Source organism: Sminthopsis crassicaudata, chromosome 6 (assembly GCF_048593235.1).
Source record: "Sminthopsis crassicaudata isolate SCR6 chromosome 6, ASM4859323v1, whole genome shotgun sequence".
Lineage (NCBI taxonomy): Eukaryota > Metazoa > Chordata > Mammalia > Dasyuromorphia > Dasyuridae > Sminthopsis > Sminthopsis crassicaudata.
Genome location: NC_133622.1, coordinates 213381058 through 213400055, shown reverse-complemented (window position 1 = coordinate 213400055; position 18998 = coordinate 213381058). Strand labels below are relative to the sequence as shown.

General features: G+C 36.7%; 1 protein-coding gene across 5 annotated transcripts in view; it reads right to left on the bottom strand.

Annotated features, from left to right (window-relative positions):
• The window catches only part of GAS2 (growth arrest specific 2), a 146624-nt gene extending 128201 nt beyond the window's left edge, over positions 1 to 18423 (bottom strand). The window contains exons 1-2 of one of the 5 annotated variants that reach the window (XM_074275674.1): positions 18332 to 18423; positions 7523 to 7687 (exon numbers count right to left, since the gene is read on the bottom strand). In XM_074275674.1, coding sequence (XP_074131775.1) covers positions 7523 to 7670 — 148 coding nt within the window. In that variant the 5' untranslated portion in view covers positions 7671 to 7687; positions 18332 to 18423. Of the gene's footprint in view, positions 1 to 7522; positions 7688 to 16200; positions 16678 to 17212; positions 17400 to 17572; positions 17758 to 17888; positions 18286 to 18331 lie in introns of those variants that run through there. The other 4 variants (XM_074275673.1, XM_074275675.1, XM_074275677.1 and 1 more) reach the window with 4 other exon arrangements.
• Positions 18424 to 18998: the final 575 nt, after the last annotated feature.

Genomic DNA, 18998 nt, shown 5'->3' with positions numbered 1-18998 from the left:
ATCAAGAATTTACTGATAATAATTGTTAACACACACATTCAGTTATGAGAGCACATATGGGATCATGTCCCACAATTTAAGAAGCTGGGGAAAATTTTTCTTAACAATTAGAACCATCCAAAAGTAGAATTGGCTGTCTCCAGGGTAATGGGCTCCTCATCATTTGATCCCATGTGGAGGCAAGATAAGCACTCATCAGGTCTTATCATAGAAGAGATTCCTGTCTGGATAAGAGCTATGCTAGATGGCTTATGTAATCCTTTCTAAATCCAAATCCCTTTCCCTTAAACAGTTTCCCTTAAACAGTTAATTTATCCAGATGGTATTTTACTACCTAGACATACAGTATTTCAGTCTAGCTTAATATATGTTCATTGAACAACCAAATGAAAACCAGAAATAGGCATTTGTTTAGCTGCCTTTTAATTTTGGGCACAGGAATTGATCATTACTCACTTTTATTGACTTGTGATACTAGTCATATAATGGGTGGAAATTGTGCCATTACATATATGCCATATGTGCCATGCATGTAAATAAGAAGACATTACAATGGCCCAATAAAACCTAATTTTCTCCTGTCTCCAAGGATTACTAGCTAGCCAAATCACAGGGATATGAAATGAATATTTGGAGAACCCAAACCCCTCAACTGTTATTTTAGAAGTGGGATCAGAAGTGTCTGGATTGAAAATATACATTCAATGTTCTCTTTAAAAACCATAAAATGAAAAGAAACAAAGAGGTGGAGAGAGAATTTTCTTAAGTCGACTTTTGTTCTAAAATGAGCAGAAAGCCTTTCCATATGCGGAATTCCATTGCATGAGGACCTAAGCTCTTTCTTCAATAGTAAAATCTCCTCAAATCTTTTTGCTTTAATTCCTGTATTTCTACTTTCCCTCATTCCCTTTCCAACTTCCCTCCCCAATGAAAATCAGAGCTTTCTCAAGTGAAAGCATCTGTTATAAAGACATGCTACATAGGCTATCTCTAGCTTTTTTTCTCATTTAGATAAAAATCTAAATAGCTTCTATCAAGAAAGAAATCTCCCTAACAGAAAATGATAAAAATTCCTTTAACATGATGTAAATTTGAGTTGCTATGAATATGCCATAAGTATTCCTCTGAAACACAACCAATGCTAAATTCATCTGTTATTTCAAGAAATCTTCTCCCTCATGTCAATTGTATGGATTCCTTCCCTTCTCACTTTGTCACAATAAAACGTCCCATCCTCTCCCCAGAATTCTTTGAATCCTTACATTATACTAAGTTTTCCAAACCACCAAAAAAAAATCTGCCTGGAATTTATAACCTATCTGCTTCAGATGAACTCAAATCAACCTTGAGCTGTTGCTTCTTTGCCTCTCTAGGGTTCTCAGAGGATCACATTCCTAAGAGAACTGAGGAAGCATCAATCATCTCTATGTTTAAGCTACTAGGAGCATCTCCCTGAATGTCCCAATCGCACATAAAATTCATGGACAAGCATGGGGGAAAGAAATCATTCTTATAGCATCCCAAAAGGAAAGCTATTCGTCATATAGATCTATTCCTCAGCCTTTAGGGACTTCATTTCTGTTCTTAAGGGATAACCTAGTGTAATGGATAGGAGTTCAGCTTCTGAAATAAAAATAGTTGAGTCCAGGTCTTGCTTTTGATATTCAGTGTGTGTCCAGAGCAATTGACTTAACTTTTCAACATTCTAGACAATTTTTAGAACCATGTCACCAAGGAGTTTCTAGTCTCCATCAAGAGTCCATCCAGTCTGCGAAGGGAAAGTCAGGAACTACATGAGCAAAATTATAAAACACTTTCCACACAAAGTCAAATCTAAACAATTGGGAAAATATTAAGTGCTCCTGGCTAGGTCGAGCGAATATAACAAAGATGACAATACTATCTAAACTAATCTATTTATTTAGTGCTATACCAATCAGACTCCCAAGAGACTATTTTAATGACCAAGAAAAAAATAATAAAATTCATCTAGAAGAACAAAAGATCATGAATTTCAAGGGAACTAATGAAAAAAAATCAAATGAAGGTGGCCTAGCTGTACCAGATCTAAATGATATTCTAAAGCAGTGGTCACCAAAACCATTTAGTATTGGCTAAGAAGCAGGCTAGTTGATTAGTGGAATAGGTTAGGTTCACAGAACAAAATAGTCAACTATAGCAATCTAGTGTTTGACAAACCCAAAGACCCCTGGGATAGGAATTCATTATTTGACAAAAAGTTCTGGGAAAATTGGAAATTCGTATGGCAGAAACTAGGCATTGACCCATACATAACACCATACACCAAGATAAGATCAAAATGGGTTCATGATCTAGGCATAAAGAATGAGATTATAAATAAATTAGAAGAACATAGGATTGTTCACCTCTCAGACTTGTGGAGGAGGAAGGAATTTGTGACCAAAAAAGAACTAGAGGTCATTATTGATCACAAATAGAATTTCAATTATATTAAGCTTAAAAAGCTTTTGTACCAATAAAACTAATGAGGGCAGGATTGGAAGGGAAGCAATAAATTGGTTCTGATAAAGGCCTCATCTCCAAAATATATAGAGAACTGACTCTAATTTATAAGAAATCAAGCCATTCTCAAATCGATAAATGGTCAAAGGATATGAACAGACAATTTTTGGTTGAAGAAATAGAAATTATTTCTAGTCATATGAAAAGGTGTTCTAAATCATTATTGATCAGAGAAATGCAAATTAAGACAACTCTGAGACACTACTACACACCTGTCAGATTGGCTAAGATGACAGAAAAAGATAATGACTAATGTTGGAGGGGATGTGGGAAAACTGGGGCACTGATACATTGTTGGTGGAGTTGTGAATGGATCCAGCCATTCTGGAGAGCAATTTGGAACTATACTCAAAAAGTTAGCAAACTGTGCATACCCTTTGATCCAACAATATTACCCCTGGGCTTATATCCCAAAGAGATTTTAAAGAAAAGAAAGGGACCTGTATGTGCAAGAATGTTTGTGGCAGCCTTCTTTGTAGTGGCCAGAAACTGGAAATTGAAGGGATGCCCATCAATTGGAGAATAGTTGGGTAAACTATGGTATATGAATGTTATGGAAATATTATTGTTCTATAAGAAATGACCAGCAGGATGAATACAGAGAGGCTTGGAGAGACATATAAACTAATGCTAAGTGAAATCAGCAGGACCAGAAGATCATTATATACTTCAACAATAATACTATATGATGATGATCAATTCTGACAGACGTGGCCATCTTCAGCAAGAAGATCCAAATCAGTTCCAATTGATCTGTAATGAACAGAACCAGCTATACCCAGAGAAAGAACACTGGGAAATGAGTATGGACCACAACATAGCATTTCCACTCTTTCTGTTATTGTTTGCTTGCATTTTTGCTTTTTTTCTTCTTCTCAGATCTCAGGTTATTTTTACCTTCATTCTAAATCCAATCTTTCTTGTGCAACAAGATAACTTTGTCTGTCTGTGTGTGTGTGTGTGTACACACACACACATATATACATATATATGTTGTATTTAACATATACTTTAACATGATTGACATGTATGGGACTACTTGCATCTAAGTGGAGGGAAGAAGGGGAAAAAGTTGAAATAGAAGTTTTTGCAAGGGTCAATATTGAAAAATTACCCATGCACATGTTTTGTATATAAAAAGCTATAATAAAAAGGGGGGGAATGTCCATCCAGTCAAGAGATTTTCTATAGTAGGAATGTGTTGGACAGAAAAAATTAAAGATCTGGATCTGCCCCCTTTTTCCCACTGAAATGTTTCAATGTGTTCAGTAATTCTGATAGACAACTCCCCACACTAAATCATATTTTTTTAAGTTGGGTTACACCATAGTTCACAGAACATAGAGCATATAGACTGTCCAACTCTCACATTTGATAAATGAGGAAATTGAGGATTGATGGGAATTCTAGTTAATAACAGATCTAGAATTTCTGACTCTCAGAAGAATATTCTGATTTATGCAGCTTCATGATTACTTGAGTATCCTAACCTTATTTTAAAATTATTCTCTTCATAGAACCAAGAGAACATTGTACTCAGTAGTTAACAACACGATTGTGATGATCATCTATAATGGCTCTTTGCAACAATGTGATGATTCAAGGCAAATCCAATAGAGTTAAAACGGAAAATGTCATTTGCATCCAGAGAGAGAACTATGAACACTGAATGTGAATTAAAGCATAATATTTTCACATTTTGTTGATAGTGGTGATAGTGGTTTGCTTTTTTTCTTTCTAGTTTTTTTTCACTTTTTATCTAATTTTTTTGTTGTTGTTCAGCATGAAAAATATGGAAATATATTTAGAAGAAATGCACACAGTTAACCTATAATGAATTGCTTGCTTGGGAAGGGGAGAGGGATGGAGAAAAAACTGGAACATAAGGTTTTGCAAAGGTGAATGTTGAAAACTATTTTTGCATGTATTTGGAAATATATAATAATGGCAATTATAACGACAGATCATAGTTATATAGCACTTTAGAATTTTCAGAGCATTTTGTATACATTATTTTATTTGAATTTCTAAACAAACTTGTAAAGAAGGTGCTTTAATAATTTTCACTTTCCACATGAGAAAACTGAAACTAGAAATGGTCAAATGTCTTGCCCAAGTATCAAAGCTAGTAAGTGCTTGGGGATGCATTTGAATCCAGGTCTTCTTAACTCCAAGATCATTACTTAAATCTACCACCATGTTGCACTTTTCTTTTAAGAAGCCTGTAAAAACTCCAGATCATAGGTTTTATGACTGGAGTGAAATAATCTAGCCCAACAGTAACTGCAGGGAGGATTATTCTAGTGAGCAGCAGGTTTACTTAACAAGATAAGGGAAGGAAACAATATTATCTTAGCAGGTGCATAAAGGATAACGCCAGTCCAAAGGTGCTAATAAATTGTTAATATAAAAAACTTAAACAAAATATCTACAAAGTACCTAGTAGAAAATAGAGAGAGGAAAATCCCCCTCTACTTGGATTTATGTCAATAGATGAAATTAGAAGACAATGGTGTTTAAGAGCTCCCAAAATGATGTGACCCTTTCAAGATAATGGAAAAAAAATGCTAGTGTCAATGCTAGTGAAAACAATACTGTATTTGGAGTCAGATGACCAAGATGCTGATACTGGCAAGTGCCAGTTGCTACCTGTGATGCTAGGCAAGATCTTTTCCCTCATTAAGCCCCAGTTTCTTCACCTATAAAATGAGTGAGGTAGACGTGATGATTTTAAAAGTCCCTTCTACATTATGAAAAGGAGGGGGGAAAAGCAAAAAAAGGAGGAAATGAGAGATATTAAAACTATACAAAGAAAGGGCATCCCTAAGTTTTCTAAATGATCAATGTCTTTTCAGTAAAGAACTTATAGAAATTTTACATCTCATGAGCTTTGTGAAAGGGCTTCCTCCAGTTCCTAAATCAGTTTTAGAATTTGTGAAGAGCTTTCAGTAGGAATAATGTCACAACATCATGAGATTCATAGATTTAAAATTAGAAGAGGTTTGAGAAGTTATGTGGTCATGAGATTCACAAATTTAAAGATATCTCCCTTGTTTAAGTGTTCATATGGACTATTTGTGTCTGACCTGTGGCAGAGCCTTTCAATCAATTATATTGATCTGATCAGCTACAGTAAGACACACTGTCCTTCAACTCCAATTTTGATCCTCTTTGAGAACAAAGAACAATTAGTACAACCCTCTCATTTTACAAGTTAGGAAACCGAGTCCCAGAAAATTTAAGATTGCCTAGTTTGCCTAAGCAATAAGTGACAGAGCCAGGATTTGAATCCAGGTCCTATGATTGCAATCTTGACATTCTTTTACCTACACCACCATGTAATGTTAAAGAGTGGGGATGATTGCTTTTTAAGATTTGCAAATATCTTCACATTCATAAGTATTTTGTGCTCACAACAATCCTATGTGTTAGGTAGGGATAATTACTGAGTCTATGATTTCATTGGTTGAAGGAGTCCCCAGTGAGGAACTAACTCTAACAAATTACTGCTCTAGAGAATTTCCCAGATCGCCAAGTGATCTGCTTAGGATCATGTAGCCATTAAGCATCGCAGATGGGTTATAAACCAAGTCTTCCCCACCTGGAAGCCAGCTCTCTACTTACTCTGACAAACTGTCCCTAACTGTGCTACATACAAGAGGAGTTATTAAGATAACAAAACTGAAGCTTAAATTATTAGCTTATCCATGGCTCAACAACTGGTAAATGACATAGAATTGAACTTGCTTCACAATGAAGTACAGCAATAGCATCTCATTAACTGGCCCCTCAAAATAAGTTGATAGGAGAAAAAAGTTGCAGTTAATGTCCTCTTTATACATTTTCCTTAAATTTTAATAAAGATAATAGGGGTTTTTAAAGTTATATTTCTCATTTTAGGAGAGAATATAGTAAATGAGTTCTTGACTTATAGTCAAGATCCTGCTTTAAACAGTTTACTGTGCAATTCTAAACAAATAAATTCCTTTTTCTTAGCCTTTTTCACTGTAAGATGTGGATAATAATAGATAATATTTAAATAGCCTCCTTTAAGATTTCTGAATTTCTTAAAATATTTTATTCATATTTAAAGTTTATTTTATTTATATTCTTTACATAACAACCCTGGGAAGTATGTGCTATTATTTTCTCCAGTTTACTGATAAGGAATCTGAGGCAGACAGAGGTTAAGTGACTTGCCCAAGGAGGTACAGCTAGTAACTTAGTTTAGATTTGAACTCTGATTGCCTGACTCCAGGTTGACTTATAGCACTTGCCTCACAAGGTTGTTGTCAGGACCAAATGAAATAATGTATACTAAGTGCTTTGCAAACCTTAAAGCACAAACTAAATGTCAATTATTACTATTACTACTTAAACATTTTACAAGTATATAGTACTTTATGATTTATAGAGCCATGCCCAAGTAGAAAATCATTGTGAATATACTAATCCTTGTTTTGAAAATTAGAAAGTAGTCTTCCTAAGATCTCCAAACAATAGACAGATCAAAAGTCAGGTTTACTGACTTTGTCATAAATTTTTCCAGTAGCCAATAAACTTGATTCATTAGGAAAATTTTCACAACATCTATGATTAAACAATATCAAAATTGCCAATCAAATAAACCATTTCCTTTGGGTTATGGAAATGGAGAGGTATGAAAAGAAGGAAGATCAATTAAACCAGCTGTTTGGTATTTTATAAAAGAAATAATCCATTTTTTCCTGACCTTTTCAATCTATTGTATTGGTATCATAGAAAATAGCCCATGGGAGACCTTGGAAAAGTCATTGGAATTTTCCACAGACTTTAGATTTCACTGTTACAAAACTGAAATAAGATCAGTTTATCTTTCCATGGTTCTTTCACATGCTCATGTGATTAGAGCTGTAGATATAAAACAAAACAAAATACCAAAACAAATGGAAAAAAAAAACTTACTTTGTGCTCACCATATCAGATCTTAAAACCTTACCTAATAGGTTTGTCAACCACAAGGCAAGATCTTCTTTCATCGGCAACAAATTAGCTTCATGTCTGCTGGCCAGCCACTGACTGTACTGATGCATATCTGAGAGTCCCGGGCCGCTTCGTACCTTTGGGCTTAGGGCTGTACACATCATTTATCTGGTAGCAATACCTGTTTGAGAAACGGAACAGTTGGAGTTGATTAGAAAAAGGCTTACATCTGATTTCTGACAAATGTAGGTGGTGACAAGCTGAGGCTCCTGATATAATCATTGACCTTGTTCATGGATGCTTTGATGACAGAGTATGCTTAATCATTAAGCTACGTGTTGTGCCATTTTTCCTTTATCTGAGTTTGCTTCTATTCACACTCATCCAGTTACTGACCATATTGGCAGAAAACAGTCCAAACCAAAGGTCAAATACAAAAATCAAACAAGTTTACAAACCGGGGTTAAAACAGAACTTTTAGTTGAATTTAAAATATCTGATAAACACGGGTTTTTTAAGTTCAATATTCAACTAATAAACATAGTTTTCACTTTTCAATATACAGGTAATAGATAGTGGATACAGAAAGTCACCTAAATTGTCAAATAGAGTAATGTTTTTGGTCAATTTTTCTTAACTAATTATCATTCAAAAGAACAAATAGTCATAGCAAGCAAAAATTTTGTATTTTTTTAATCAATAGAATTTTTCTCTTTAACAGCTAATAAGATTTTTTTTGTTAAAGGAAACATAGTAGAACTTTGTTACAGATACTTCAATTTGCAATCTAATTCATTTTTTTCATTTAGAACAAAAGTTGAAAATTGAAAGCTTTGGAAATCAATGATATTAATCATGTCATATAATTCCTGATTCAGAGATCTTCATTCTTTTTTCAAATATTTGTTCCTTGTAGAGGATTATTTACCAAACTGGCACCTGATAAAGAAATATTAATTGATAATGATTAAGGATGACAACTAACTGGAATATAAAAACATTATTCTTTAACTTTGACAGTAGAATTTTAGGGGATTTCACAAGCCTCTTTCTTTGTAGTCAAATTGTTCATTTATTATATATTTTAGGGGAAGAGGTGGAGTTGTAAGGAATGAGGTGACAAAGAAAGATATATATAAGAGGGAAATGATACATAAGAAGATTTTAACTATAGCAATGATTTTTTTAAGTAAAAGATAAAACTGATGAGAAGTTACAGCTTCTGTAACCATATGTAAATCTTAAATAAATGTGTTTTTAAGATTTGATTACTCCATATAGCTATATTTGATTATCAGGGGGAAAAAAAGTCAGCATCAATAATTGAAAGAAAGGAACAAAACACACCAAAAAAGAATGAATGAATCCTCTTACTAAACCTACCAAGATCTCATATCTATGAAACAAAGGTAAATTCCATTTTCTTCTGACCCTTGGGATTAGGTTTCCTAGACTTACCCCTCCCAAAAGCAAATGATTAAGTTTCTTCAAACATTCAGTGTTTGACTTTAAACTTAATGTATTCATATGCATTGGATATGGAAAATGAAGTTGAAGAACTAATTATCCAAAAGTTAAATTTTTAAATTTAGCATGCTCACTAGTTGTCCCAATTAGGAGGAAAGGACAATTCTTTGGTTATTTGTGCATAAACAGCATAATCACATGGATCACTAGTGAATCAGACAGCAAAAACGAATATGTTAATAGCAGACAAGATGACAAAATGCTTTATTATATTTAATATATCCTGGAATTGTCAGGTATTTGTCAATTTCTTAAGGAATATCTTAGTGAAATGCCACTCACTACTGCTGTTGACTGAACTCCCCTTTCTCTGCTCAGTTAATCCAAAACACAAATCCATACATCCACATTCCACTCACTCACTTTGCCTACTTAAATCCTATACTTTGAAAATTCTTAAAAAAAAAAAAAACATTTAAATTTGAAAATTTAGTCTTTCCAATGGCTATGAAAATGTCACTCTTTCCAAAGTATTTACTTTTTACTTTAGAATTGACTTTGGAGAAGAGAAGGCAATATTCAGTAGGCCTCTTGGGAAGGAAAAGCAAACAATGAATATACAACCTAATCACCTGTTGATTTGTATTTTATGTATTCTTTGGAAATATTCCTTGTAAAGCTGTTCTTATAGAAATGCCTATCTCTTTACCAAGGGAGAAAAGAAAAAAGGGGGAAAGAAGGAAAAAAAAAAGAAAAAGAACTGGTGCTCAAGTTTTGAATTTTCCTTGAAGGTGATAAATCCCCCTAAAAGTTTTCATACCTTTTAGCTGCCAAGGTCATAGAGCTGCTGAAATGTTTTGTAATCTGTCTGGCCATATATTACCAAGTTGTCAGAAGAGGGAGCTGAGTTTCCCGTTGTTTATAACTTCTGCAGCTCATAATGACATTATTCATATAAAGTGCTACAGTCTCTAAATTCAGTGATTAAATACTAGAAACCTAAAACACTTATCTCAGTTCTTTGCAGAAAATATTACTGATCCAAAAGGCAACATTTCCTGGGATGGGAGAGCGAGAACTCGGCTTCCAAATGCTTCCTAAAGTTCCTATAGGCTAACTTCCCCAATTTATTTATATTTATATTAATTTATATTCTGCAATAATACATTTAGCACATGACTCATACATTTAAATAACTAATTGAAAGCTTTAAAAGGTTACCTCTAAAATGTCTTTCTTCTTAAGAAACAATCTCTCCCACTACTTTCCTGAAAATGAGATGCAATGGTTCAGTAACTTTACCTACATCCTATTATGGATGCTCCAACTCGCATTTATGCAGCACCGTCCTATTTTGCACTCTAAAGGCAAGAAGACAGCTTCGATTCTTAGGTTCATTGTCCAGCTGAGAATTCAGCCAGGGATGGTTTACAGTGCACCTAATGGCATGTAACAGTTTCCAACCAGCCAGAGGGATCCATTTCTACACCTTTCATCCTGGGAAACAGAGCACTTTTTATGTTCCTTTACAGTGGCACCTTTATTTGTCCAGCAGCTTGGATAGTGCTTGTCCAATAATGTAATTCAAACTATCTTCTAATGTTTGCAAATGAACGCCATGGAGAAACAATAGGAGTAATTTAGCATTTTTTGATTTGTGTGTACATAGACTGTCTTTGTGGTGGACTTAATTAACTACCAGGATAGAAGAACAAGAGGAATACAGCTGGAAGTGAGGTCAGGCTCAGTGTATGAGAAATATAACAGAGAGATCCAATTCAACGTGTCCTAGGACTTTAGCCATCTTAAGACACTGCCATGCTTGGATGTGTCCACTGCTTAGAATCCCTTATGAAATGAAGAAGTATCATTTCAGTTTCTCCTATCCTTATGTTCACATGATCAGCAAAATAACTGGCTGTCTTGGTGGGACTGGTTGGAAATCACCCATGCACTCTGCGAATTTAGACTCCAAAGAGGAATAAACAAGCAAAATTGAATGGAATCAATTGTTGTGGTGGAAATCTAAACCGATAGCATGTGTACTGTAGTTTGCTACTAGATGCCTAAAGATGGTAAAGAAAGGTAAAAGGAATTTAGTTACTTATGCTAGTAAAGAAATATTTTGAACATAGGGAAATTTGAAAGATTTATGTCAGAAAATATAAAGAAATGTACCTAGGGAAAATTTCAACCACATTTTTTTAGGCATTAGAATATTTTTTCATAGGATCATGAATCTAGAAGAGGCAGCAGAGGGTAGTTTATAAGGATCTAGTCTCAAAACATCTAAACACAGTTTAGATCTCTCCTCTGACACACATACAGGCCATATAGATCCTGACACCAATAAATTCCCTATACCTATTCTCTTAGAACTAGACCTAGAAAGGGCTTTAGCAGTCTAGCTCAATTTGTTATTTTACAAATAAAAGGCCTGAAGTCTAGAAAAGAGAAATAATTTACTTTCAAATAAGTCACACAGGTAACAAGTTGCAAAGATAGGATCCAAATCCAGATTTTGTGCATTCTATTGTACTACCTAATCGATTACCAAGAAAAGATATGTAAATTTAAAAGGTCCTTAAAAACTGAGCTAGGAAAAGATTGGGGAATAAATAGTTTCTTGCTCCTGCCAGTTTTCATTCTGATTCCATGAGAGCTGCATCTGTCCTTTTGACAAGTAGTACAGGGATGTAGCCCTGGGACTATAAATTTATTAAGAACTTCATTTTATAAAGAAAAAAGATAAAGCAAACATAGAATTCCTATGAATGTTTAATGGTAAGGTCTTTCTCCTTTCATGGCTGAGGAGATTCTGGAATAATAATTAAGATGACACTTGAACCAATACTGGGACAAATGAAGACACTAATGATGCAATGAACTAAACATCACATGTTTAAAATATCTGTCCAGGATACCGCAGCTCTGGGATCCTTGATTTTACAAGCAGAGAATAACTCAATAATGAGAACTATAATTAAAAAGTTCTTTTTAAATGTCTAGAAATCTATTAAATGACCAAAAGGGCATACTATCCAACTCTATAGATCACAGACTATTAGAATGATGGTGCTGGATTAGTCTATGACATTGAATATAACATATTGAATGAAATAGAATATTACTTAGTAACAGAGTTTTGGGGATGTCTTTTTTTTGGAGAGGCAATTTGGGTTAAATGGCTTATCCAGGGTCACAAAGCTAGTAAGGGTTAAATGTCTGAGGCTGCATTTGAACTTAGGTTCTCCTAGCTGCTTTTGGGAAAAAATTAGGTTATCACTCCAGTCTGATATGAGAACACTCTAGGTGTCTCAGGACTGTGCTTGCAAACCATAGTCAGGTTTCAAATACTTTTTTTTTTTAATGCTGAGGCTATTGGGGTTAAGTGACTTGGCCGGGGTCACACAGCTAGGAAGTGTTAAGTGTCTGAGGCCAAATTTGAACTCGGGTCCTCCTGAATTCAGGGCTGGTGCTCTATTTGATTACTTAAAAAAAAAAACCTTATCATAAAATAAAATAGGAATATTCTTTTTTTTTTAAGTTACCATTTGGACTAGTCATTTAACCTGTCTGGGTATTAGTTTTCTGATTAGAGAATAATACTGGATTAAAATCTACACCACATCCAGTTCTGTGATTGATCTATGAGATCAAAAGCAACACAACAACCAATGTAAATTCAGAATGAGAGATGTCCTTAAACAATAGGCTGAAATATTAATTTGGAAGAAATATGGATTTCAGATAGTTTTGTTTTCAAAAAAACAAAAAACATTTTTGGAATCAGAAGATCTCTTGAAGGTTAATCCAACCATATTTGCACAGGAGTACCCTCTACAACAGCAAATGATCACTGAGTCAAAATAATAAGAGTAATTTAACATCAGTTTTTGTTCATGCATGTATCCATGATCATCTATACTGTTTTTTTTTAAAGGAAAATCTAGACTGCTGCTGCTGGCAGTGGTTTTTTTTTTTTTTTAATGGACTTAATCCTTGGACTAGAGACACAAGAGGGATACATCAGGGAGTAAGGTGGGGCTCTGTGGGTGATCAATATAATAATAGTTATCCAATTCAACTTATCCTAGGAACTTAAGATCTAAGGTCACTGCCATGTTTAGATTTCTATACTGCTTAGAACCCCTTATGAATAATAGGATTAATTCAGTGTCTCCTGTCCATATGTACACAACTCTAGGAAAATTACTAGCTGTCTTATTGTGACTCAGTAGCAGTTGAAAATTGTCTATGCTCTCTGTGAATTTAAATTCAGAAGTGGGGTGAACAAGAAAAATAAAATGGAAGCAGTTCAAATGATCAAAATCAGACTTTGGAATAATTGAAATTATCTGAAATATCAAGTTATTACCAGTTTCAAGATCTTTAATAAAGGTTAATAAACCACCTCCCAAAGCAACCTTGTTTCTCTTAGGAACAATGCTAATAAATATAGCAAGCTTCTCCTTAGATGCAGCCTAAATTTTGCTATTTATCTCCATTGCTTCTGGCTCTGCTTTCCTGTGTCAAATGGACCAAAATCAGAACTTTTGTGGAGAAAATAGGTGGTACAGAGGATGGTGGTCTAGGCTTGGAGTCAAAAAAACTCAACTTTGTGTGTTCAAATCCAGCTTCAGACACTTACTACCTGAACACCCTCTGTGGGTTAATCCTGTTTCCTCAATTTCTCCTCTGTAAAATATGAGCTTAGAGAAGGAAATGGCAAACCACTTCAGTAACTGCCAAGAAAACCCCAAATGCAATTTCAAAGAATCAGACACTATTGAACAAAAATTACTTTTCTTGACAATTCTGCAAATACATGAAGCCAGTCCTCATGTCTACATTAGGTTCCAGATACCATATTTCTTTTAATAAATCCCAAGATGGGATATTTTAAATAAAGCATTGTTATTTATGAAGTGAATCTAAAAGAATCTAATTGTGAAATGAAGGGTATATTTCTCATTATTATTGCTATAGTAGTAAAGTGTGGTAGAGAATAGTAGATCATTCTTCTCATCTGTTGTTACTTAGTTCAATTATTGCTAAAACACCCAACATTAGGTGCTCCTCACTTGAAGAACCAGTTAACTACACTCTGATCTTACAGGTTATACCTCAAAACCTCACAGTTTACTTTCTTAATGTGCCCCAAGGGCTACAAGAGGGAATAAGTTTAGCAATATGGATAGCTCATCAGCATCCCTCATCCCAATGGGGGAGGGGAGACTGAAGGCACATAAATTAATAGTTATATTCAGGTGTGAAAGACAAAATCATTTTCATCACTTATCTTCCACTAAGGGAAAAAAAACACACAACAATAAGGACTTTCATTGTCACATAAAGATTTTGGTGGTTTGACTCTCTAGAGATTAATTCTTAAAAATCTAAATATGACTTTAGAGCTCTATATTTTCTAAACATGTTTACCAAGAAAATCCCATGTCTCAGGGTTCAACAAAAATATACTACACAAAGTTACACAAAAAAGTAACTTTTTCTGAGCCAATTTCTGCCCATTAATGATTTTTTTTTAAATTAGGAACCATGCATAAATTTGTCAAAGTCTGTCTGTATATGTGTGTATATACATGTATGTACATATACATATATATATAATATATGTAATGCACAATGGCAATAAAATTTTAAAAATATATAGACTTATGACAAATCACAAATATCTTATAATGTCATAGAATCTTAAGAGCTGAGTAAGAACTTAGAAAATATCTCTTTCCCTTCCCTAACTTTACATCGATATGGTCAAAATCACATAGCTATGGTGCCTAGAAGGAGAGCTAGCGCCCCATCTTAAAACTCTTAATTCCCAATTCTCTTCACCACACTTAAATCATGACCTGTATTTTACCCCTGCTAACACAGGATAGTACGGACTCCTATATTTTATAACTAACCATGACTTCATCTAGAGAAATGTGATTTTGCTATATTCAAATACAAGGGTCACATACACTCCTTATCCTCCACTCTGACAAATAAATAAAAGGAAGGGATCCGATTTCATTTCTAACATCATAAGGGAGTCCAGTTGCTTAAGAGTTGGTCTATGATCCCAAAAAACTGTGTCAATTTAGCACAGTTTTCTGAACTCCAAGCCCAATTAGCTCTGGGCATAGAATTGAAGTCGAGTGGGAAATTGCCTTTAAAAAGCCATTCATCAAACAGAATTTTAAAGGACATATCAAAATGTGAATCTGCCTGATAAAGTAAACCCTAATTCATAAGAAGCCTCTGCCTTCTCTTTTATGAATAAAGGTTGAAACAAACTTTGTGCTGGACTTAAAACATACTATAGTTAAGTTAATTTATCTTTTATAATATTACATATTGATATGAAAGTATTTTAGTACCCTGGTTTAAAGAAAGAATACATATATACATATATGTATGTATGTACACACATGTATGTATATCAGAAACATCATTTATAAACACCCAGGTAGGATGGGATTAGTCATTGTGGATCATAGAGCTAGAATGGAAGGAGCCTTAGAGGTCATTTAATGCAACTGTCTCATTTCAACAATAAGGAAACTAAAGCCTACACGGGTTAAGTAACTAGTCCAATGTCCCGCTGAGAGAGTTAGGATTTTAATCCAGATCCACTGCTTCTAAACTGTGCGCTTCCTCCCCCGCCTAGGGTATCATGCTAATGTTTGTTCCATCATTCAAAATAATCATAAAAAAAACTTCTGAGAAGAAACCTATAATATTTTGTCTCTGTGATTTAAATGTCTAAATGTCAAATTATTTACCGCGACCATTTGTATTAGAAGCGCCCTTACTGGCCATTTTCAGCTCCACGGTGTGCTATGAACGCGTCAAATCCTATTTGCTAACTTGGGGACGTGATAGTCAATGGATTCACCCTCTGCTTGAATAAGGTTGGTGGATTTCATAAACGCTATTCCCACAGTTGGACAGATGGCCTAGTTCATCAGGATACAAGACAACAACTTGTTGGTTTTGAGGGCCTGCTAGCGCCCAACAAACCAGTTTTACCAAAGCCATCCAAGTCTCGAAGAAACCACTACCAACCCATCCAAAATGTCAGCAAGTGCCCTCTAGAGTGACAAGGAACTCCTTAATCTGCCTTGTGGTCTGCCACACTGTCAGAGACCCCAGGGTATCCCCCAGAGAAGGCAATTGCCACATGGATGTCTTAGTCTTCCATGAACCTCAGTCCCTTACCTTCTCTTAAGCGGTCAAAGCAGAGGAAGCCATGTTGGAGATGAGCACCCCCTCCAACCTTGCAGTCAGGGGAGAGCATTCCTTGGGAAGGAATACATCGATGGGTGGCGAAGGCCGGACTGGGCAGAACCAGCGGCCAGGAAGCCAAAGGCGGGTCAACTGGGAAAAGCGCTCAACTCGAAGGCTTTAAGAGAGGACGACTGACCTGAGCTAATCTCAGGGGAGACGCGCGGGGAGGGGACGGAAGGTGCGCTTCCTCTCGCTACTGGCGCTCCCAGCTCTGGGCCTCAGGACAGCGAATGCTGCCTCGGGCAGAGTGGTCAGACGCAGATCCTGTTTCAGTTACACAAGGGTTCCCATACATCATTGATGTGAGAGGGCTGGGGCTCCCTTTCCCCTCTTCCCCGACGAACACTGCGGGATAGAGACGAGAAGGGCCAGAGATGCAGAAAGAAACGCAGGCGGAGGGGCGCAAAGGGAAGGGGGGCAGGGCAGGGGGTGAGGAAAGATGGCCCTTCAGGCGAAAGAAGGGTAGCATGGGTTAAAGGTCAATTCTGCCTCCTGGCGAAAGGAACATTTCTGAGCCTGTCCCCTTGTTCTGCCCAGGCAAATCTAGTCATACTTAGAAAACTCTCCCGCGGGCTTGGTGCGCGTTTGACTAGCCAGAGAAACAAATGCCCCCGGAGGTGAGTTGAAGGTTTAATTTAAAACCATCGCTTTTCCAAAAGCTTTATCAGGTTTAGGAGAGCAACATGGGTTGTTGTTATTGTTTTTAACCTGGTTAGCTCTTCAGCAGAGAGTAAGATTGCCACAGGGCTCCCTCCCATCATTATTACTACTATCTATCATTGTTCTATTGTAAAAAAAAAAAAAAAAAAAGTCGAGACCCTATTCACTAACAGCCTCCCTCCGGCCCGTCGTACGCATAATCAGGACACCAATTAGGCACTTTCCCTCCTGTCCCTGGTTGGCTAGAACTGCGTGAGCCTTTTTTTTTTCCCGCGCTGCAGACCTTTGTCGCAGTCTTTGACTGCCTTTCGCCCTTTGCAGCAATTCAGCAAATCATCCCCAGCCCCCGAGGCTCATGGGACCGCCACCTTCCCTTTAGCAGCTCAAAATCTCCCTACGGCTTCAGCGAGGCTCGGGACCCGCGTACTTCTGCCCTCCCTCTCTTTTCCTTATTTGCTTTTCAGGGAAAACGCCATGAAGAACTCAGTTTCCCCCCTCCCTCCCAAAACAGGCTCTCCTGCTCCTGTAAACCTCCTCCTGCTCCAGTAAACCTCCTCCTCCTCCCAAACAGCCGCAGTGCTGCGACTGCGGGGGAGAGAGCCGCGTGCGCGCCCCCGGCCGCTTAGCTGCGGGCATTTCTCACCCCCGCGTCGGTGAGCGGTGCTCGCTGCTGCTGCTTCTGCTCGTGGAAGGCAGCCTGGCTGTCTCCCGGGCCGCTCCGGGGGCTCCGAGATCGCCTCCTCTGGAAGTCCGTCCCGCAGGGCTCTCCTTACCCCACCAGCAGCAGCAGCGGCTCTGATTCCAGCAGGCGCAGAATCTCATACTTCTCTGGGCGCTCGGCTTGGTGATGTTTGGGAAAACGATTTCCACCCCCCCGCAACCACCACCACCCCCTTGCCAGAAACAGATTTCCTACATTTCATCAGTCCACATAGACTGAACGGAAGTAAAATGCTTACTTTTTCTGCTGGACGGCAAACGCAATTGACACTGATTTACCCTTGAAATGCTGAGATATTATATTACAAGCCCTTGGCAGCAACTCCGAAGTCAGGTCCAAGCTCCCCGCTTCTCCCCCCCCCAAATCCCCCAAACACTGACCTAAGGAAGACCAAAAAAAAAAAAAGTATTTAACTTCTATGTTTTCACAAAGTAAATGGCTTTAGCATAATATTAAAACTGGATGCTGAAACAGTTTGGGCTTTTTCAGCCAGCGGTTTTACAATTCCAGGGTCATATGTGTCTCATTATGTTCTCTAGTAACTTTTTTTTAAGACCCTCTTCGTTCTAAAGTGAACAATACCCTTTCTTAAAATGTGATTCTTTTAATTGAAAATGCCAGGTTTTAGAAGGGCTTCGAGCTCACTGCTGTTTCACTTTGAGAAAAGAAATATTCTCTCACCTTGCCTCCACTCAGCAAACCTGCTTTCTGAAGAACGGCACAGACAATTTCCCCCAACTGTTGTTTATTAGGAGGATATGTTCTGGAAGGAGACGAGTCCTGTTCTGAATCGCAGAGGTTGCAGAGGTAGAAGAACAGATGTTCCCTTTCCCACTTCACCTCACGTGTGTATGAGAAGCCTTCACTTGTTGAGTTTACTTACATATCACATTATCACTTTCCATTTGGCGTATTTTAAAAGGGGTACACTTTGGAGGGGAAAGGTTTTTGTTTTTTCCTTTCTTTTAACTTTATCATTTTCTCTTACCTCTTTAATTCATCTATGCAAGGAAGGGGGCATAGTTGAATCATTGAATATGATTCTGTTGAAAATCAACGGGAACTAAAAACTCAGGACTACACTAAGCTGAGAGTGGAGAATTAAGATAGATATTATGAAATAGAAAAGAAGAAATTATTTTGATTGAAAGATAGCATTTGTGGTTCATAGTCATCTCCCAGAATTCTTTCCCTGGGTGTGGCTGGTTCAGTTCATTACTGCTTTATTGGAACTGATTTGGTTCATCTTATTGTTGAGGGCCATGTCCATCAGAATTGATCCTCATATAGTATTGTTGTTGAAGTGTATACTGATCTCCTGGTCCTGCTCATTTCACTCAGCAGCAGT